The sequence below is a fragment of the Mauremys mutica genome, chromosome 1 (assembly GCF_020497125.1).
Source record: "Mauremys mutica isolate MM-2020 ecotype Southern chromosome 1, ASM2049712v1, whole genome shotgun sequence".
NCBI lineage: Eukaryota > Metazoa > Chordata > Testudines > Geoemydidae > Mauremys > Mauremys mutica.
This window is the reverse complement of record NC_059072.1, coordinates 77,186,563-77,209,763: the sequence shown is the minus strand read 5'-3', so window position 1 is coordinate 77,209,763 and position 23,201 is coordinate 77,186,563. Positions and strand designations below refer to the sequence as shown.

The 23,201-nt window shown below is 44.3% G+C and overlaps 1 protein-coding gene across 2 annotated transcripts in view; it reads left to right on the top strand.

Moving 5' to 3' along the window:
* Positions 1-21,039, top strand: part of TSPAN19 (tetraspanin 19) — a 30,337-nt gene extending 9,298 nt beyond the window's left edge. The window contains exons 6-10 of one of the 2 annotated variants that reach the window (XM_045001093.1): positions 8,323-8,397; positions 12,555-12,665; positions 14,947-15,090; positions 17,625-17,708; positions 20,280-21,039. In XM_045001093.1, the coding sequence (XP_044857028.1) occupies positions 8,323-8,397; positions 12,555-12,665; positions 14,947-15,090; positions 17,625-17,708; positions 20,280-20,351 (486 nt within the window). In that variant the 3' untranslated portion in view covers positions 20,352-21,039. Of the gene's footprint in view, positions 1-8,322; positions 8,398-12,554; positions 12,666-14,946; positions 15,091-15,748; positions 15,868-17,624; positions 17,709-20,279 lie in introns of those variants that run through there. The other variant, XM_045001094.1, reaches the window with a different exon arrangement.
* The last annotated feature ends 2,162 nt before the right edge of the window (positions 21,040-23,201 follow it).

Sequence of the window (23,201 nt, the reverse complement as noted above, 5' to 3'; positions counted from 1 at the left end):
ATTGACTTTGCATTCTTTCAACATACATTTTTAAGAGAATTCTGGAATGAGGTTTCCCAATAGCTCAGAAGGGAAACCTGTATAGTCCTGTGAAGTTCAGATCATATCCAACCCATACAAACAGGAGTTGGGAATAATCAACAAAAGTATTCACAAGCATCATTTTGAATTAAATTGCAAATTGGCATCAGTATTTTATAAATTTTTCTCACAAGTGTTTTCATTCACAAGAATGTTTGCAAGGAGGCAAAATGTCACAGGTATCAGTGTTTCAGGTACTCATGTAAATGAGTATCAGTAAAACTATTCCCACTGAAAGTGTTCATCTGGCCATCTTGAAAGCCCTTCACATGTTGGGACTCATCCAATCAGGAAGCAGTAACAATACCATGTAACTTACGGGATCATACAGCACAAATAGCAAGCTAAGAATATGTGATGCAAGCCTTAAGGTGAGTCCCTGTAAAACAAGAATATTTCATGTAATCTTGTCTTTGGGCCTGATTGTGCAGATATTACTCCCATTGATACAATGGCATGAGGATTTCATCCATTAGATTTATATCACACTAAGTATAAAGAGTTTCATGACAGATAATTTATATGTTGAAGACACAAATGGCTATAATATAGCTACATTATGGAAACACGAAGTATGATTAAATAAAGAGTAGGTAGCAGTTATTTTGGCTATTATGGTTGTAACTAGTACTCATATTTGATATCGGTTCTCTAAGGACTAAGTTGCTTCCATTGAAATTATGGCAAGACACACATTAATTTCAGCAGGATTGGGCTATAATTTTAAATTCTCACAGTCTTTGTTTTTCTTACATTCATGCTCCTATATTCCTTTTTTCCTCCCTTTCTTTGTTATCCTTTTTTGTATAATATCTAATTTAGACTATAAGAACCTTGAGGCAGAGAGATATCCTTTTTGTCGGTAAAGTACCACAAACATCAATGAGGCACACCAGTCCGAGCTAGGAACTCCTGAGTTCTAATCCTGGCTCTTACCCCAGCTCAATCTCAATCTTAAAACTGTAGTGTCTTAGCCTTTTTGCATCACTTGTTTACATCTGTTAAAGGGAGATGATAATACAGGTATCTAATTGCCAGTCTCCATAAGGTTGTTATGATTAATTAGTAAGAGTGAGATCCTGGCCTCACCAAAGTCAATGGCAAAACTCACAGGGGCTGTCATAGGCCTGGTCTACACTAGGACTTTAAATCGAATTTAGCAGCGTTAATTCGAATTAACCGCTCAACCGTCCACACCAGGAAGCTGTTTAATTCGACCTAGAGGGCTCTTTAGTTCAAATTCGGTACTCCACCCCGACGAGGGGAGTAGCGCTAAATTCGACATGGCTATCTCGAATTAGGCTATGTGTGGATACAAATCGAACTTAGTAGCTCCAGGAGCTATCCCACAGTGCACCACTCTGTTGACGCTCTGGACAGCAGTCCAAGCTTGGATTCTCTGACCAGCCACACAGGAAACGACCCGGGAAAATTTGAATTCCTTTTCCTGTCTGGGCACTTTGAATCTGATGTCCTGGTTGGACATCAGGGCGAGCTCAGCAGCACCTGCAATGATGCAGAGCTCTCCAGCAGAGGAGTCCATGCAATCCCAGAATAGAAAGAGGTCCCCAGCATGGACAGACCGGGAAGTCCTGGATCTGATCGCTGTGTGGGGCAATGAGTCTGTGCTTTCGGAGCTGCGCTCCAACAAACGGAATGCAAAGACCTACGAGAAGGTCTCCAAAGCCATGGCACTCAGAGGATACAGCCAGGATACAACGCAGTGCCGCGTGAAAATCAAGGACCTGAGACAAGGCTACCAAAAAGTCAGAGCGGCAAACGGACGCTCCGGAGCCCAGCCCCAGACATGCCGCTTCTACGAGGCACTGCATGCCATTCTAGGTGGGTCTGCCACCACTGCCCCACCAGTGACCGTGGACTCTGAGGATGGCATAGTGTCGACGGGCAGTTCCTTGGCGATGTTCGCCGATGGGGAAGATGAGGAAGGGTTTGTGGAGGACGACGCAGGCGACAGCGCTTACAATACCGCTTTCCCCGACAGCCAGGATCTCTTCATCACCCTCACAGAGATCCCCTACCAACCCTCCCCGGCCGTTAACCCGGACTCAGAATCAGGGGAAGGATCAGTCGGTAAGTGTTATAAACATGGAAACATTTATTTTTTAAAAAACAGGAATAAAAACTATATAAAAACTATATAAAAACTTTTCCATATAAAACTATATAAAAAGAAGGTCCACACATATAGGGATGGAACAGAAATCCTCTTGGGACACTTCCACGAAGCTCTCGTAGAGGAGCTCGAAAAGTCTCCGCAGGAGGTTCCTGGGGAGAGGTGCCTTATTTGGTGCTCCGTGGAAGCACACTCTTCCGCGCCAGGCCATCCTAACGTACAGCGGAATCATTGCCTCGACCAGCATGGCAGCATACGGTCCTGGTCTGTGCAGGGATTCTCGCAGCATCCTCTCTCTCTCTCTCCGAGTGACCCGCCTCAGGGTAATCTCGTTCGGCGACTGCTGCATCTAATTAGGGCAATTAGTGTACTGTTACTATTGTGAATGCTTGACTTTTACTTTGCATAGCAATGACCTTCGTTTAACAGCCACGTGTTGGAGGCCGCAGAGGAAAAGCATACAGTGATCTTTCCCGGGCACAGCCGCGAGGGGCTGGAACAGGGTCAGACTTTATGCTTTCCAGATTGCCTTCAGCGGGAGGGCACAGCTATCCATTAACTGTTAAGCAGCCTATAGTGTAGTGCTTACCAGGCCTGGCTGCTACACGGATTCAGCTGTACCGCCCCGCTTGTCCGATCTCCTGTGCAAGACTGCAGCCAATGAAAGCATATTCCGAAATCTCGAACTTGTCCTGATTGCTCGTGAGACTAGGTGCCCTGTATGGTCTTGTTCACAGAAACTGAGTAGACTGTGTTCAGTGTTGGCAAACATGTATCTTTTCAAGGAAATCACTTCCTTTTTCCCATCACACAGCTGCGGGTCTTTCACGAACTGCCCCGGCATCCCCCTCACAGAGGCTGGCGCAGATTAGGCGGCGAAAGAAAAAGACTAGGGACGACATGTTCTCGGAACTGATGGCCTGCTCCAGAGCCGAGGTGGCCGAGCAGAGACAGTGGAGGGAGACCCTATGTCAGCACCAGCGCTCACACAGCGAACGGGAGGACAGGTGGCGGCAGGAAGACCAGCAGGCGACTCAAACGCTGCTTGGGCTAATGAGGGAGCAAACGGACACGCTCCGGCGCCTTGTAGATGTTCTGCAGGACCGCAGGCAGGAGCAGAGAGCCCCCCTGAACTGTATCTGCAACCGCCCTCCCCCGCCACAAAGTCCTGTCCCCCCCTCACCCAAAATCACAAGAAGGAGGGGCGCTAGGGGCCGTGAAAACTGTCACTCCACCCCAGCAGAGCGCTCATGTACCAAACAGCTCTCATGCCATAAATTTTGAGAAGTGCTTCCCTTCCTGGATCACCCAGTCCCAAATCCAAGTTTCATCCCCCCACTGTGTAGTTGAGTATTAAGAGTAGTTTGTTGTTATTCACTGTTTCCGTCACGTTTTCCTTGTCAGAAGACTTTGTGTGAAGGGGGGGAGGGGTTTTTTAATTGCATAGGACAGCCTCCATTACCAGGGTACAGACTTGGGGGCAGGATCAACAGCAGGACACACAACAGACTGCAGTCACTAGGCACCAGGGTCAGTCTGTGAGGTGTATGCTGCCCCGGGTCAGTCTGTGAGGTGTATGCTGCCCCAGGGTCCTAGCGCCTGCCATCCACAAATGGCAAGGCAGGCTGCCCTTACCATGCCCTTCCACCCTAGCCACGAGCCTCTCCGATGCCCTGAGCCCCAGCAAGAGCCCTCATCCACGGACACATACTCACCCTTCCCACACACCCCTCACCCCTTCCTACGCCCCAACCCCCAGCCCAGAGCCAGCATCCAAACTCCGTCCCAAAGACGGCACCCCACACCCCTTCCTGCACACCCACCTGCAACCGTCCTCCCCCCAGAGACCGCTGTAGGAGCAGGAGCCTGTCATTCCTCTAGTGTAGAAGTGGTCTGTACATCAGTGCACACCGTACCCACCACAGTCTGCGTCCATGTTTCAACCCTTGAACAGGAATTCATAATTAAAGAAAACTTTGTTAATAATCAGTGTTCCATTAAATTTATTTTAAAACGTGTGTTGGAAGGGGGGAAACCTGGAGAACGGGGTATGTAACCGCAGATCGAAGTCAACAGTCACTGAAACAGGCTCAGGTTCAGCTTCTCTGTAAATCAACTGGAGAGTCATAGGTTACCCTGCTCTCCGAGGAGCCTAGCTTTCAAAGCCTCCCGGATGCACAGCGCTTCCCGCTGGGATCTTCTATCGGCACGGCTGTCTGGCTGAGCATAATCAGCAGCCAGGCGATTTGCCTCAACCTCCCATCCCGCCATAAAAGTCTCCCCCTTGCTCTCACAGAGATTGTGGAGCACACAGCAAGCAGCAATAACAACGGGGATATTTTTTTCGCTGAGGTCCGAGCGAGTCAGTAAGCTCCGCCATCTCCCCTTGAGACGTCCGAAAGCACACTCCACCACCATTCTGCACTTGCTCAGCCAGTAGTTGAAGAGTTCCTTCTCACTGTCCAAGGCGCCTCTATAGGACTTCATGAGCCAGGGCATTAGCGGGTAGGCTGGGTCCCCGAGGATCACTGTAGGCATCTGCACATCCCCAACCGTTATTTTGTGGTCCGGGAAGAAACTACCTGCCTGGAGGTGTTTAAACAGACCAGAGTTCCTGAACACACGCGCGTCATGAACCTTGCCCGGCCACCCGACGTAGATGTTGGTAAAACGTCCCCTATGGTCCACCAGTACTTGCAGCACCATAGAAAAGTAGCCCTTTCGGTTAATGTACTGGCTGGCCTGGTGGGCTGGTCCCAGGATAGGGATGTGAGTCCCATCTATAGCCCCACCGCAGTTTGGGAATCCCATCGCGCCGAAGCCATCTATGACGACCTGGACGTTTCCTAGAGTCACTACCTTTGAGAGCAGTTGCTCAACGATTGCGTGGGCTACTTGAATCACAGCAAGCCCTACGGTAGATTTGCCCATGCTAAAGTGGTTTGCTACTGACCGGTAGCTGTCTGGCGTTGCAAGTTTCCAGAGGGCTATGGCCACTCGCTTCTGCACAGTCAGGGCTGCTCGCATCCGGGTGTCCTGGCGCTTCAGGGCAGGGGCCAGCAAGTCACAGAGTTCAAGGAAAGTGCCCTTACGCATCCTGAAGTTTCGCAGCCACTGTGATTCATCCCAGACCTGCAGCACTATGTGGTCCTACCAGTCCGTGCTTGTTTCCCGGGCCCAGAATCGCCATTCCACACCATGAACTTGACCCATTGCCACCATGATCTCCACTGCGCGGCGTACCCTGCTTTGTGAGAGGTCTGCGCCACTCTGTGACTTCCTGTCCTCACCGCGCTGACGGAGCCTCCTCGCCCGATTTCTCAGCAGCTGACTGTGGAAGAGGTGGACGATAAGGTGCGAGGAGTTGACAACGGCCATAAGTGCAGCGATGATCGCAGCGGGCTCCATGCTCGCAGTGCTGTGGCGTCCGCGCTGTAACCGACCAGAGAAGGGCGTGAACAGATTTCCCGCCGGCGCTTTCAGGGAGGGAGGGCGTGATTGACGGTTCAATGATGACAGTTACCCAAAACCACCCTCGACACATTTTTTCCCCCAGCAGGCATTGGGGGCTCTACCCAGCATTCCAATGGGCAGCGGGGACTGCGGGAACTGTGGGATAGCTTCCCACAGTGCACCGCTTCCAAAGTCGACGCTGGCCCCGTTACTGTGGACTCAGACAGTCGAATTAGTGTACTTAGTGTGGATACACAAATTCGACTTCATAAGGTCGATTCCACAAATTCGAGTTAAGTAGATTCGAAATAGTCTTGTAGTGTAGACGTACCCTTATGGACACAGTTTGTTGGGGAAGAGTCAATGCAACTTTTGTGAAGGAAAATCATGCCTCACCAATCTATTAGAATTCTTTGAGAGGGTCAACAAACATGTGGACGAGAGTGATCCAGGTGACATAGTGTACTTGGACCTTGAGAAAGCCTTTGACAAGGTCCCTCAACAGAGGCTTTTAAGCAGAGTAAGCATTCATGGGATAAGAGGGAATGTCCACTCATGGATCAGTAACTGGTTAAAGGACAGGAAACAAAAGATAGGAATAAATGATCCATTGTGAGAATGGAGAGAGGTAAATGGTGATATCCCCCAAGGTTCTGTACTGGGACCAGTGTTGTTCAACATATTCATAAATTATCTGGAAAAAGGGAACTAGAGGTGGCAACATTTGCAGATGATAAATTACTCAAGATAGTTAAGTTCAAAAACTGCAAAGAGTTACATAGGGATCTCACAAAACTAGGCAACAAAATGGCAGATGAAATTCATTGTTGATAACTGCAAAACAATGCACATTGGAAAACATAATCCCAACTATACATATAAAATGATCGGGTCTAAATTAGTTGACACCACCGAAGAAAGAGATCTTGAAGTCATTGTGTATAGTTCTCTGAAAACAGCCACTCAATATGCAATGGCAGTCAAAAAAGCTAACTGAATACGAGGAACCATTAGGAAAGTGATAGATAATAAGACAGAAAATATAATGCCTCTATATAAATCCATGGTATGTCCACGCATATTGCATGCAGTTCTGGTCACCCCCATCTCAAAAAAGATATATTAGAATTGGAAAAGATACAGAGAAGGAAAACAAAAATGATTAAGGGTATGGAACAGCTTCCGTATGAGAAGAGACTGGGACTTTTCAGCTTGGAAAAGAAACAACTAAGGGAGGATATGACTGACGTCTATAAAATCATGACTGGTGTGGAGAAAGTAAATAAGGAAGTGTTATTTACTCCTTATAACACAAGAACTAGGGGTCACCAAATGAAATTAATAGGCAGCAGGTTTAAAACAAACAAAAGGAAGTACTTCTTCACATAATACACAGTCAATCTGTGGAACTCATTGCCAGGGATGCTGTGAAGGTCAAAATTATAGTGGGGTTAAAAAAAAAGTTAAATTCATGGAGGATAGGTCCATCAATGGCTATTAGCCAAGATGGTCAGGGATGCAAACCTATGCTCCGGGTATCCATAGCCTCTGGTTGCCACAAACTGGGTGTGAACAACAGGAGATGGATCATTCCTGTTCATTTCTTCAGAAGCAGTTAGCATTGACCACTGTCAGAAGACAGGATACTGGGCTAGACAGACCAATGGTCTGACCCACTGTGGTTGTTCTTATGTCTTTTTATTCTAAGTTTGTATAGTGCCTAGCACAGTGGATTCCTGGTCTGTAACTGAGCTACTAGCTGTTATGATAATACCAATAAATAATAATTTACATCAAAGGAGCCTGGATTTCACCCTGTGTTTCACAATGCTTTCAAGATGAATGGAACTATATACTGCAACTACTATGTAATTATTATCCCTATGCTTAACATCTCTGCAACCTACCAGTAACTTTGCTTGTTATTTCAATAAAAGTTAATGCTTCCTCTTTAAATTTAGTGTCACCAAGATGTGTCTTACTTAATATCTAAGGCTATGTCTACACTACAGCCTATATCGGCAAAATGTATGTCACTCAGGGGTGTGAATATCCCCCCCTCCCCGAGCAACGTAAGTTGTACTGACATAATAGCTCAGTGGTTTGAGTAATAGCCTGCTAAACCCAGGCTTGTGAATTCAATCCTTGAGGGGGCCATTTAGGGAACTGGGGTAAAAATCTGTCTGGGGATTCGTCCTGCTTTGAGCAGGGGGTTGGACTAGATGACCTCCTGAGGTCCCTTCCAAACTTTTTATTAAAAAAAAATGCTTTTGTGCACAGAGCTATGTCAATGGGAGAGCTTCTGCCACTGACATAGCTTCTGCTGCTCACAGAGGTGGTTTTTTATGCTGACGGGAGAACTTTCTCCCATAAGCATAGCATGTCTTCACCAGATGCACTGTAGTATCAGTACAGCTGTGCTGCTGCAATGCTGTATGTATAGACATGGCCTAATCCTGAATGGCAGCAGCAGTGATAGCTATGTATTTTGCTCTCAGATTGCTTTTATAGGAACATATTTCCTTGCTTTTATTGGAATACATCTAAATAATAAGCATGGTTGATCAGTTTCAGTTTATGAAGCAGCTTTCCAGGCATTGTTCTGTTGTGCAATAATTTTTATTGATATAGTTATTTATATTTGATTTTTTTAGTATCTGGGACTCATAGTCTTGCTGTTTGGTATCCAAGTTGCAATGCCAGTGCTAATATATACAAGAAAAGAAGAGGTATGTAAACTTTCTATCATATAGGCCTTTATTAATTTAAAATTGTTGCTAAAATTATTAAGGGCTGATCCCTGTGGGGTAGAGAGATATGTTATGCACTGAGATGGGAGCTCTGAAGTGGACTTACTATGCCCAAGTATGCTCGTGCTGACACATTAGGGGACACAGAGCCACTTGGAACCCAGGGAGATTAGGAAGGTTCTCCTACAAATTAATTCCCCACCTCCTCCTCCACGGATGCTCCATAGAGCCTTCTCCTGTGCAGGAGCCAAGGAGATTATGGTCAGCAGTAGCACCATAGATCTGCCCAGGGAGAGCTAGAAAGGGATGCAGGAATTGTGATAATGTCATAAGGGAAATGATACAGGTGCTTGTGAGTGTGGGTTGAGTAGGTGTCAGCTTCTCGCAACCCCACTACCTTTCACTGTGGGCCGATGGGCCCACTCCCTGCTGATATCTCCATTTTGGAGATGTCAGCCAGCTCTGGTGCTGGGCTGAGAGAAGGCTCACTTGCTGTCTTTCCAGCCACCAGCTAGCTTGGATGCTATCCCCACGCTAGGGAGGACATCCAGGAAGGCACCACATTCCCGTAACTATGACTCCACTGCTGCATACGGAAGTGGGAAGGAAGAGACAGAAGGGTGGGGATCCATGGCACACCTCTGGCTGCTGCCAGTGGGTCTATCCCCATAAAATTCAACTTCTCACAACACAGGCCAGCAGCGTCAGTATTTGGCCCTTAGAAAATCACAGGTATTGTTACATGACTCACCATCCCAGAGAACCTCCCTGCAGCAAGACCAGCAGAGGTAGCACTTCCACCCCAGTTTCCCCACATGATCTTCAGCTTGCTCTCACCATGCCATTGACTTGCTGCAGTGACTTTGCCCTCCAACTAAGTCATTAACAAGAGTCCACCCCTTCTGGGGAATCCAAATCTAAAACCCAAAGTCTTTGCCACAGCCCCTCCTTCCCAAGGGGTCTGTCTTCTCTCCTTTAATTTCAGGCACTCTTCTGCCCACCCAAGGGCTCAGTTTTTGCCCTTTCCAGGTTCATTTCCATCTCATCCCTCCTGGGCTCCTTTGAGTTGCTCCCTGCTATTTCCTCAACAGCCACTCCTTAGCCTTTGCCTGATTTATACCCACCTCTCCAGCCAGCTCCCCACACCTGGGCGTCCTTCTCTTAAATCCAAACCCAGCACAGGTGAAGTGGGGTGGGGCTAACTGAACAGTGCTGACTGGCACAAGTCCCATTGGCCATTAAAGGGGCAGGCTGCCCTGTACCAAGTATTTAATCCCACTCTCCAAGCAAAGACTGTGTAAACAATAACCATAGAGCTGTAGTGCAGCTTGTATTATCCCAGTTTAGAGGGAACATATAGGCTGAATTAAAGTCCACATAGAGCACATGTTTCTGCAAGATCATGACCGGGTGGGGGAAAATATGGAACAGTGGTAGATGGGATGGTCCTAAAATAGTTCACATGACAGAAGTTATTTTCTCTTATGCGATATAAGAAGCATAGGTAATGTACAGTACATTAGTACGGCCGCTGCTAGACCTTTTGTAAAATTCTAATGCCTGTTAATGGGGAATTAATGTATTTTTAAAGAATGATAAAAGAATGATGCTGTAATTAGATAATTAGCTTATGTGATGAGCTTTATTAACATGAATGATATAATTAACCACTATGTAACAACTGCATCTATCTTGCAAGTTATAGCAACAGTAATTTTTACCATGTCATGTAAAATATATGAATTAATTACACTATTCGTTAACTTAGGTTCTATTTTAAATGCAAGCACAGCCAGCAGGTCTGTGAATGCAGAATTCTATGTGATGACTATGGCCCAGATCCACAAAGGGATTTAGGCCCCCAAGTCCCAGATTTAAGTACAGCTTGCAGTCCACAGCTGGGATCCCTCTTTTGGAGTCAGGTAAGTAGATCTAAGCTATGTCGATTTGAGTTATGCTATTCATGTAACTCAAATTACGTAGCTTAGATCGACTTTTCCCTTTAGTGTAGACAAAGCTCCTGCGTGCCCCACATCAGAGTATCCCATAGTCTAGTGGTTAGGGCATGCACATAGAGGGTGGGAAACCACTTTCTTCCCCATCTGACAGCCATGGTGTGTAAGTTCCCTGGACTGAAGGTTATAAAGGAGGTGTCCTCTAGTCTGTCTCATTTCTCTTCCTCCCACCTCCCAGCCTTCTTGTGTGGAGTTAGATGTGCACTGCTGCTATTCTTTCAAAAATGGCTTAGGAAACTGACTCAGGAGACGCTTACGGATCACAAGCAGAAATAGGCACCTCCCTGCATTAGTTAGGTGCCTAACTCTGCAAGGAGTGGGGTTTAAGACATACCTCTCTCCCCACTATCTGCCATTGACTCCTACATACCTTCATTTTTTTAACAATAGGAAGCAGCAGCTACAGATTGTGCAAAACTGTTGGTCTGATACTCCACGGTTTTGTACCTTCATATCGTAGTTTACGCAGTTCACTTCAGCACTGCGGCTCTATGGAGGGCAGAAATTGGTGGTTCCATACAGAAGTCCTGACTCCTCCCTCTCCTGGCCATACTCCCTAAACTCTATTGCATGGGAATGCAAATGGAGTCCTCACAAAACTGGCTTCAGAATGCACAGGGGGTGCAGGCTCTTGTGCAGGTTTTCCAAAGCCATCTCCTATCCCCACACTATACAGTAGAACTCCATCAGTTCTGCTGCATCTGGGTCTCTCCGTGATATATTCAGGAATTCTGTGTGTGTGTGTGTGTGTGTGTGTGTGTTATTTTAAAGACAGCAGTAAAGCAAATACAATTGTATCTCAACCTAACTATAATGCTGCTCAGATATTATAATAAATTGGACTAACGTGCTATAATTCACTAACGTGCTATAATTCATAATGCAAAGCTTCCAACCATGTCTGCAGAATGAATAGGCTAATTGGAGTGGGGTGGCAGAGAGAGACTTACCATTTGCTTGCATTGTAATGAAATGTTTCCACGACCTACAGCATGTCATCATATGTTACTCATGCCCTCTGTACAACCGCACTTTTCCCTGTGATCTGTCACTCCAATGCCCTAGGCCAAGGGTGGCCAACCTGAGCCTGAGAAGGAGCCAGAATTTATCAGTGGACCTTGCCAAAGAGCCACAGTAATACATCAGCAGCTCCGCATCAGCTTCCCCCGCCCCCCGCTCCCAGCGCCTCCTGCCCACTGACAGCCCCGCTGATCAGCACCTTCCCCTCCCTCCCTGCACCTCCCGATCAGCTGTTTTGTGGCATGCAGGAGGCTCTGGGGAGAGGGGAAGGAGTGAGGGCATGGCAGGCTTAGGAGGGGGCAGGAAAGAGTGGAGTGGGGGCAGGGCCTGTGGCAGAGCCAGGGGTTGAGCAGTGAGCAGCCCCCGGCACATTGGAAAGTTGGCGCCTGTAGCTCCAGCCCCGAAGTTGGTGCCTATACAAGGAGCCGCATCTTAACTTCTGAAGAGCCACATGTGGCTCCAGAGCCACAGGTTGGTCACCTCTGCACTTGAGGCTGCTGTTACACTGGGTCACTTTGTTCATCTTCTCATTTTTGCTTTCTTCTGTTCTGTTGCTCCTGTGGCCGCGGCTGTTCTCACGTATGGTAAAGAAGCCAAAGCAAGGCTGCTCACAGGTGGCTCTTGGAGAAAGCAGAATGTCAGTAACAGAAAAAACACAGACTGCAGTATCCCCTTTCCCAAAAGTGGAAACATTGAGGGTCTCCTTCCACAACAGAAATGTCCAGGTTTCAGGTCCCTGAGCCTTTTCATGAAAACTAGAGTATACAACATGCTGCTGACATACATGTTCTTTCATCAGAACTCTAAGGAGACATACTCAGGAGAGGCAACATGGTCTAGTTGATAGGGCACTGTAGTGGGAGACTGGAGAGCAGGACGAGCCTGCCTCTGCCTTTGACCTGCTGTGTGATCTCTGACAAGTCATTTGAAGTTTGTGCCTCAGTTTCCCCTCCCATCCTTTGCCTATGTCATCTATTTTGACTAAAGCTCTTCAGCGTAAGGACTGTTTCTCACTATGTTTGTACAGTGCCTAGCATAATGAGTTTTGAGCAGTTTATTTTAAATCAACCAGTGTGTATTGTAAATGCTCTGTATTAACAGGTCCAGATTATGTGGAATGACAGAATTGATGCAGTTATTTCTAACTATGGGAACAAAAATCTGACTGGAAGAGAACATGAGTGGGATATTCTGAATGCTGTGCAGAATACTGTAAGCAGAAAATTGAAAAATCACCTCCCTAGAAATGTTCTATCACCTTTTATCACATGAAAAGTCTATGTCATAAAGCACTCTGGAAAAACTGTTGTTTAGCTACAGGCTTATATATCATGGCAGCTGGTGTCAGATGTAAGTAGATATATTCTCTACTGTTTAACTGAAAACTTGGATGTCTATGGGGTTGAGAGGACTAGCTCTGCAGATGTACAAAAGGACTCCCCATCCTTGCTTTGCCACCCTGTGCAGGGGCAGGAACAGTTCCAGTCATGTAGGACACTGGCCTAATTAGGCCCCTGGGCATAAGGGCAAGAATTCTCTAATGCCTTGGCCAATGCTAGAAACCACAAAGGATGTGGGCAGCATGTGTCCGTGGCCTCAACCCCATGCACATTGTCTAATGGAGGTGTTCCAGCATGGAGAGGATTGAACACTGTAACCTGTAAGAAGGTATAGCTGGGGTCACACTGTTGCGGCAATCACATGGGAATTGTCATGTGCCTTCCTCAGGGGCAATGCTGATCTCTCCAATGCATTATACCATACTCATCACCATAGTGTCCAAGTGCATGTGAGAACACCTGCTGGTGCTATATTTCTCTTCACCAGCCCTGATTGCCAGAGGCAACTTAAAGCCACATTAGTCCTGCATATCAACATTTTATTATTAATATTTCAGAGCATTCATAAACATTTTCATTACATGGTGATATATGAACAGTTTCCTTTGTTAGAAGTCCTTAATAGCAGCATCATTCTCCATGGGATAAATTGCTTAAAAGTTGAACTACAAAGTTCTTTGCAAATGATAAGCAATGATTTATTAACCCCAAATAATCACAGCAGTATCTACCCTTAAAATTACAAGTTCATTTGCATTGCAGATACATTTTAAAACAAACATTCTTTGCAAAGCTGTTCTTCCTCCTCTGAGTTGCAAAGTCCTGAATTCAGCAACAGCTGATGCTGAATTCATCATAAACTAAGACAGCATTCCCCACTATTCCAGCTCTTGTGTGGTGTCATCAACAATTGTTAGAAAAACACAACCACAACCTAAGATTTCACAGCTTTTTGCTTGATAAGTTTTTCCAGCAAAATATGGGTTTTCATTGAAATTTTTTTTTCTAGGAAAATGTTATTTTTGACTGAATTATCTGATTTTTTTTCAACAGGAAAATTCTAATCAGGACATTTCCTTTTGAATTGATATTTCAACCTGAAACATTTTGAATCAATATTGTGTCAAAAATGACACGTATAGCCATTTCCAAATTGATATTTTTCAAAACTTTCTTCTTTTATTTTATTTTTTATTTTTTGACTTTTCACACTGTTTTAGGATGAAAACAAATGTTGAAATATTAGACTTTCCCCTGGGACAGAAATCCAGCTTTCCAAACAGTTCTACCATTGATATTCAAACAGGATGCCTGGAGCTGACCCATGTGATTTTGTGGTAGTAGTTAGCTTTTTGCCAAAAACGAGGACCTTATGGCTGGATTGTCAAAAGAGCTCCACTCTCATTTAGGTACTAACATAAATGGCCAGGTTTTCAAAGGAGCTCAGCATGTTGGGAGCTGAGCTCTTAAAAATCTTACCGTAAGTGTCACCATAAGAGCTGCTGAGTTGTGAGTGCTTTGGAAAATCTTGCTCTTATAGAGGTGTCTAAATCAGACCTGTACACCTAATTAGAAATCTGGCCCTAATTATGGAAATGTACTCTATTTCCTTTGCTATTTTTACAGATTTTCCTCTTTTCTTTCTGGTAGTATTTCACTGTGGCCTGGCCTGTTGTCAGTTTGGTTCCTCTACTGCTTGACTGCATAAACACCAATGTATAAAGTGAATGCCTTCTTAGCTCACATTTAAACCTTGATGAAGGCTGAGTGTGATGGCCAAAATGTTTGGCATTTGCCTGGAATAAAAACATTACAATAACATTTCCAGTTTACATTTTTAATAGTTCTGTCATGACCCTTGTGCCCCAAATAGAAATTCCTTTAAAATATATATTTTAAGAACATATTCCTCTCCTAATATACACATGTAAAATAAACATTACAGATATATGCAATGGCTGTTTTGGAAAAGAGGTTGGATTCTTACATGATAGAGAATGGTGAGACAATATAAACCATATTTTTAAGGAATAAACTACATCACTGACACTACTACTACTATCTCTTATTGTATTATAATTCTGTTTACCTTGGGGGAACAATGTGTCATTCTCTGTTTTGGCATTAAAAGCAACAGGATCTTTTTTTTCTAGCTGGAATGCTGTGGAAGACACAATTCTACAGACTGGAAAAAGAATGAAAATAAAGAACACACAAATCAGGTCCCATGTTCATGTACGAAATCTAATAAGGAGGAATGGTTTTGTGATGTCTCCGCGAATGATGTGTACATTAAGGTAAGAAATAACCAATTTTATTTTACCTGAGTGACCGCATAGCTAGCTTTCATAACTTAGGGCTGGTCTACACTACAGAGTTAGGTCAAAGTAAGGCGGAATCCGTGAAATTGACAAGAAAGCTGGGCAGCTAGAGCCCAGCTGCCCCTCGCTCTACTGGAGAGCTGGGTGACTGGACCCCGTTATCATCTGGGAGCTGGGGTGAGAAGCCCAAGTGGCTCTCCCCCACTCCTGGCAGGGAATGGGGAGGCAAGAAGCCCCTGGTGGCTTCCCTCCAACTCCTGGAGGGGAACAGGGAGCGGGGGTGAGGGAACCCTGCCAGGAGCCCCAGAGCCTGTGGGGCAGCTGGGCTTGCAGCAGGGAGTTGCAAGTGGAGCTGAGAGACCAGGCTTTCAGCTCCTCACACTGGCTCTCTTAGGTCAGTGGAAGCACTGCTGGTGAGGACACACACCACCAACCCAAGTAGGGTAGTGTGGACATGCACCACCACAATAATTACTGCAGTGTCTATTAGATCAATTTACATTTATAGTGTAGACATACCCTAAATCAACTTTTGAAAACTCTTTCCAAATCTTAATTAAACCATAAGTGCCTTTACAAAAAATGAAACAATAGTAATAATCATCATAATTAAAGCAATGACATTCTTGGGCAGGCTGCTGGCATGGTTGTTACTCTTTAGGAGTCTACCACACAGGAAACTCTAGATCAAGGAGGAGACCTCAGGATAACAGGAGCTGGAAGCATCATAGAGTGAGTCAGTCAGGAGAGAACATTTACTAGTAGCTTGTGCAGTACTGAAGTTGTTGCTATCCACCATTTTGTGCTCTGTGCAAGTACAGCTATGATACAGGAAAGGAGTGAAGAAGGTAACATAAAAGCAATGGCAACACATAATTGTTATCATTGTTGTTATTTGTATCATGCCAGCAGTGTATTCACCTATTTAGGAGTTGTCTTTCACCAAAACATCTGCAAACACTTTACAGAATTAAAGAACCCCAAGCAGAAAAATAAGAAGCATATTATCAGAGAACCCTGATAGATCAGAACTAGATAATTATAAAAGAGAAGGACAAGCTTGTATAGGTCCATCAGATTGCAGTTATTAGAAAGCTGGAGCAAAGAGATACATCTTACCATACTTCCTAAAAGCACCCAGAGTTGATCTCATATAACCTTACATTGGGAACAAATTCAAGAGGGGCAGGATCCAAAGAGAGTACTATAATCCTATGCTCTTGAGCAATATTCTTCAGACAAACAGCCGAAGGGACCTCATGTCAGTCATAGATAGTTTGGAATGATATAGTATGAAAAGCAAGATTTTCGGCAACAAATGGGACCAAGATCATTGAGGGGTTTGTAGATACTGATCAGCAACTTGAATTTCACCTGAAGGGGAACTGGCAGCCAATATTTCATTCTTTTCATATCAAGTTGGTATTGTCCCCTTTTGTTGCAACAAATTAATTCTGATAGCAGGTCATTTACTGGGATATAGAGACATATTTGATCATCTGTATATTAGAGTATTCTTCCCCCATGGAAAATTAAGACTTTTTGTCAAAAAAGCAAATGCTCAAAAATAGATATTTTTTATTTATGTATTTATGGTTTGACAACTGAAACTAATTATTTTTTTATCTGAAAACTGCTAGAGACTGAAAGCTTTCAGTCAAAAACAACAGAAATCCATCTCTGGGTTTCTGTTTGCCTAGACATCCCCTCATCCCCAAATGCAAGAAAAACAGAAACTCTTCATGAACATTTTCATTTAATCAAAAATCCAATTTGCTGTTGGAAAACAGTTTCAACAGAAAATGTTTGAGCAGTCCTAATGTATAAAAACTTTATTGTTGACACTATTCCAAGATACAGTTTTATGAATATGTACACGTACTGTTATTCAAAATCAGGGAAGTGAAAAGAGGAAAAGACATGGAGATTGGAAGTTTATATTAGAGTGAGACCTGCACAATACCTTTTCCCTCCAGTAACAATGACCCTTCTTTACTTTTCAGCTTCTTTCCTATATAACAGTTTATTAATTATTGAAGTGACTGGTATAACAAACACAACAATGATCCAGAAGTCATATAAGTCCATCCCAAGATGAATAATATGTGCGAATCACAGTAAACTTGCAATAGCTAAACATATTCTTTTAAACATCCAATTGTAGAGTGATTGGATGCTTGAATGAGGATCCATCAACATGCTTTTACAAAAGCAAATTCCCCGTTAGATCAGCCACTAGTCCCAGGATTTGGGGGTGCAAAGGTAATTGATTCAGTCATTTACTTTTAAAAATTGATTTATACATTTAAAAAAAAACCTTGAAAATGTTTAGGGATAGATTTTCAGTGTTAATGTGACTGCCTTCCAATGAGTAGGTATCAGAACCCATAAATCCCTGGTAGGAAGTTGTTGCACAAAATTTGAACAGGGACATGTTATAAATATGCAGTCTGAATCCAGGAATCAAAAATAATTTTGCAGTTAATAACTATTCATCTGCTTTTGCCTAGGGATGTGACGAGTATATTAAAATGTGGTTTGAAAACAACACTTTGGTCTTAATTGCAATTAATATTGCACTGCTAACTGTAGAGGTAAGAGTACTTGATTTTTTTAAAAATAAGAAAATATTGACAAACTAGTGGGACCCACAAAAATAAGTTTAGTGTTCTATGGGCATGACCCTGCCCCATTAAAATCATGTAGGAAGTTACATTAACTTCAACGGGAGCAAGATAAGTCTCTATTTATTGGTGGATTTGTTAATGTCTACACAAGTTAGTCTCTACACTGACCCACTGTTCGGATGACAGGGCTATGAATAATAGAGTGCATTGTAGCTCCCGTGAGAGGATGCTGTGGACTCAAACTAAAAGATCCCCGGTTCGTGTATTGCAAACTAGGAACTTCTTAGTTCATGCTCTCTGTGTCTACATAGGAGAGTTACAGCAAAGCACTTTGATGCACACTGCTATTCACAACCCCAAAGTCTGAACAGTGTGGCATTGTAGATACAGCCTTAGGCCATGTGTACTCTACCACTTATGTTGGCAAAACTTCTGTTGCTCAGGGTTGTGAAAAAAACACTCCTGTGCGCAACATAAGTTTTGCTGATGGCATAAGTGGTAGTGTGCACAACACTGTTAGTGGGAGAGCTTCTCCCACTGACATAGCTACCATTGCTTGTTGGAGGTGGTTTAATTATGCTGGCGGGAGAGCTCTCTCCCATCACCATAGAGAAGATACACAAGAGATCTTACAGTGGTGCAGCTGCATTAGTACAGCTGTGCTGCTGTAAGGTCTCTAGTGTAGACACAGCCTCAGAAACAGTATTCTCAGAGCCAGTGCTGCTGGAACATTTTTAGTAGTGGGGGTGCTGAAAGCCAGCCCCCTTATCCATGTCTGCCTGCCCCCCACCCTCCCCGCCAAGAGGCTGGGAGCAGGGCTGTGTCTCTGGGAGGGGGGACCTGGTCTGGGGTAAAGGGGCCGAGGCCACAGCTGGGGGCAGGCATGGGGCCAGGAGCGGAGCCCTGGGCAGGGGTCGGCAGCTGAGACCCCACATGCAGGGCCAAGAGCAGAGCCCCAGCTGTGGGGCCGGGCATGGAGCCATCAGCTGGGGATCGGGGCTGGTGTCCCAGGAACAGAGCCCCAGGTGCAGGGCTGGGAGTGGGACAGTCCCAGGAGTGGAGGCCTGGGAGCGGGGGGTGGGGCCGGCAGTGAGAGCCCCAGGTGAGATGAGGGGTTGGGGAACGGAGTGTGGGCAGAGGACTGGGAGCAGAGCATAGGTGTGGGAAACACCCCAATGGCTGGAGAGCGGGGAGCTGGGCCAGCGGCCCTGTATAAAACCTGGGGGTGCTGCAACACCTCCTGCACCACTGCTTCCCATGCCTATGCCCAGAGCAGTAAAGACTTCTTCACTGATGTTGGTGCCCATCCTATTTCTAATTTGTTTATACAGCTTGTTTCTTTAACCTGCAGTGGGAAAAGTCAGTTACTGAGATTGTAAGCTCTTTGGGGCAGGGACAATCTTGTTATTGTTTGTTTGTACAGCATCTAGCACAGTGGGGTTCTGGTCCATTACTGGGGCTCTGAGGTGATACCATACTACTACTGCTTATTATTAATATTTGATAAGTGTGCACTAAGTCAAACAGCACAAAACCACATTAGGAAGAAAATTCATTCTCAAATTTATGAGAAAAATATATCATAAAAAAGTTATAAACTCTGCAAAAAAACAAAACAAAATTTGTGTCAAATTACAACAAAACCTCACCCTGAATTCCATAGGCACCCCAAAGTCCCACTGCCACCAATGGAAGTTGTCGGAGCACAAAGGAAGTTCACTCAGATCCCAAATCACTGAGTCGGAAATTTAGTTACCTCAGTTTTATACTGAGACTGAGAGCAGAATCTAACTCTGTATGTCCAGACACTTTTATTGTTCCGCTGTCATATATTGGTAGGTTGGTGGAATTCCCCATTATCCGTGTAGGCCGAATTAGTAATAAAAAAATGGTTTAGGGCTTATTTATATTAAGTACTGGGCTGTGATACAGACTAATTCATATTATGACTGAACTGATTTATCCATCTCTCCTGACATACAGCCCTTTAAGAAATTGATCTATGAGCACCGTTTTTATCTGCAAGTATATTCTGCTGGATTCTTTTCTCTGTCAGATATTTTATTATTTTACTTTTGGGATTTTCTGATTTGCACACCATCTCTTCCATTGGTGTGTTTTAGGGGCAAATGAAATTTATGGCAACATTTACGTTATTTTAAGTAGTTATGAATCCCCCATTCCCATAGTGCCTCACAATTTTTTATGTCTTTAGCCTCACAACACACTCCTGTGATGTAGGGAAGTGCTGTTATTCCCATTTTACTGAGGGGGATCGAAGGCAGAGAAAGACCTAACGACCTGTGTAAGGTCACACAAGAAGCTAAGGGAAGGGAGAGGGAACTGAACCCAGGTCTTCCAAGTCCTACGTTAGCATTCTAACCACTGGTTTATCTTTCCCATCATTCTGCCTACTGTGGGATCAGTGGGAGCAGGATCTGGCCTCTAAACTGCAACAGATTAAATTTAGATCTCAATGAGAATAAAGGATTATGACCCGCTTTAATTTTTAACCCATTCTTTCTTCCTATTTTTCAGGTCCTCCTGTTCACACAAGGTGTATTGCTGTTCAAAAACATCAAGAAGAATAAAATTTCACTAAAGGAATAAAGAAAGATTTTTGGTGCTGTTATATTGCATGAATTATCTAATAATTCTTTAATCCAGAGGTTCCTGAACTTTTCTTATTGTGTACCCCCTTCCAGATCTATCAGGTGCCCATGTACCCCTACCCCTCTCATCACTGATACTTTGTGTGTTCTTCTTAACACTACCAGTCTTTAGCCATCTGTCCATATTTCACTGTTATGTACAGATATAGTTATAGTGTGACATACAACCAAAAAAAACCCTTAAATTCTGAGCTAAGATAGACTGGACAGTTGCTGGCCAACTGAACCTGTGCTGTACAGTGTTTGGAGGTGAGGACAGGGCTGGATTTACACCTTACGCACTCCTAGGCACAGCATCTTCAGTGCCCCCCTCCCCCGACTACAGTTGACCTTTGTGTTGCACACAATTTTAGAGAGGTAGGGCGCCCCTAGAATGCTAGCGCCCCTAGGGACGTGCCCTACTATGTCTGGCCCTGGGTGAGGACTCTGTACATCAGCGTCTTCGTGTATCTGTGTTCTCATTGATACATCATGAAGTAAATTACCTACCATATTTTATATAAAAAATTCCCACAGAGTTTTAAAGATTTGTCTAGGTAGCCTATTATGAAAATGTAATAAATAAAATAATTAATAAATAAAATCCACCATTACACGATTTTTCCTGTGTACCCCTCCGAGATATCTTGAATACCCCCAGGAGTACGTCAGAGTTTGGGAACCTCTGCTTTAATCTGACCCTTCAAGTCAAAGGAAAGACTCACATTAAAATCAACGATGTTTGGCTCAGGCCCTAAAATATCACAATTACTCTGATATATTATAATTTATGTGTTGATATAGAAAATATCCCAATGACTATAGCTGCCTGCTGTGTACTGCATAACTAATGTGCATTTATGTCTTGATACATTTGTGTATTGTTTGTAGTCTTGGTTATGATATTTATACTACAGAGACATACAGACTAAAGTACTGAGCACTTTCCCATTAACTAGCTGGATAATAAAACATTCTGTGAAACTGAATATTAGTTTTCTGAGTCTCCAAAACAACTTGCTCTGAGAGTTATGTTATATATGTTGCTGTACCTGCAAATAACTCTAAAACAGAAAGATACGTGGGCATTATCACAGGGGTTACTGACCCCATTTAATGAGAGTCTGGGCCCAGGCTACCCACGATGAACTGATTTAAGGGAAACAAGCTTATCTAGGCAGCCTGATAAAAGGCCATCAGGACTCGGTCGCAGAGAGGTGCTCACAGAAGGAGAAGCACTCCTAAGAGAGAGGTGTTCCCTGAAAACCACAGGCCCAAAGAGAAGGGCTGTGCCACCCCGTGAACCCCAGGGGGGACACTAGAGGCCAGGACTGAGAACCACAGGCTCCAAGGAGGAAGGATGTGCAACCCCTGAACCCAAAGGGAGAGACTTTATTTTAAGTTTATTTTGCTTTAATAAAGGAGATCTCCAGCATGGGTATTTTGTCTTTCACTCAATTCAATTGTATGGAAGGGGCTCAGAAAAGAGAAACTGAGGCCAGGAGTGCCTGCAGCAGCACACTAAATCAAGAAGAAGTGCTACAGGGCAGGATGACCTGCAACAGGCATTCATCAGACTCAGTGGTCAACCAAACAAACGTGGCATCAAAGTTGGCAAGACAGCTTTCCCTGACAAATCCTACCAGTTTTTTCTTTTCAGTAGCAGTGAGTCTCAGAGCCCAGCTCAACTGACTCAGGCTTGCACAACAGGGCTAAAAATAGCAGTGTAGACATTCTGCCCAAGCTCTGAGACCCTCCCCCTTCACAGGTTTCAAAGTCCAGGCTCTGAGCCCCAGAAGGAACAGCTATACTGCTATATTTAGCCCTGTAGGGCAAACCCGAGTCAGTTGACCTAGGATCTGCAACTTGCTGATGTGGGTTTATTTTATTTTATTTTATTTCATTTTTATTGCTGTGTAGACAGGGAGAGCAGGGAGGGGAGGGGCTGTGAGGGATAAGGAAAGGGAGAGAGAGCAGGTGGCAATGCCTGGAATGGGGAGCTGAGCCCAGCCAACCCTGCAGGACAGCAGCTGCTTTAACCAGGAGAGACGGTTTTGTAGGAGAAACCTGGGATTGTTTGGGAGGTCTGCATGTTCCTTTCCTGCTGGATGGTCCTCTCCTTTGTCTGTGGGCTTGGGTGAAGCCAAGCAGGGATCCTCAAACATGCTTATCCTAGGAGCAATAAAAGGTTTTAAGGAAAATTGATAGCTGGTATTGTATTGTAATTTAAAATGAAACACAGTGGGCTAATGTCCACATTCTGCAAATAAGGACGGTGGTCTGTGTCCAGCTACTGACTTTGGATGAGCTCCTATTGACATCAATGACAGCCTTGCATGTACAACTGAGAGGAGAATTTGTCTCAACATGTAGATCAATCCTGCACAGATTTTTAAAATTCTGCTCAAAGGCATTACCCTCTCAATGCCAGCCACCCACATTCACAATAAAACATGAATGTACATTGACTGCTAAAGCTTCCAAAAAGCATTTTTCATGAATCCATGCTTTTGTGTGCCTTGAACAATGCCAAACATGCTGTTGGTGTTTAACAAATAATAATAATTAATAATATAAAACTTAGTAATGCCAGGTGAGAGAATCTGAAAAAAGAATAAGAGGAAATAAAGATGAAATTCCACTTATGTGACAGAAAATTTATAGTCAAAAGAAATCAAATATTTATGTTTTGCGATTAGAAGGATGAAACATGTAAGGTCTTCTACATAAGAACATAAGAACGGCCGTACCGGGTCAGACCAAAGATCCATCTAGCCCAGTATCTATCTACCGACAGTGGCCAATGCCA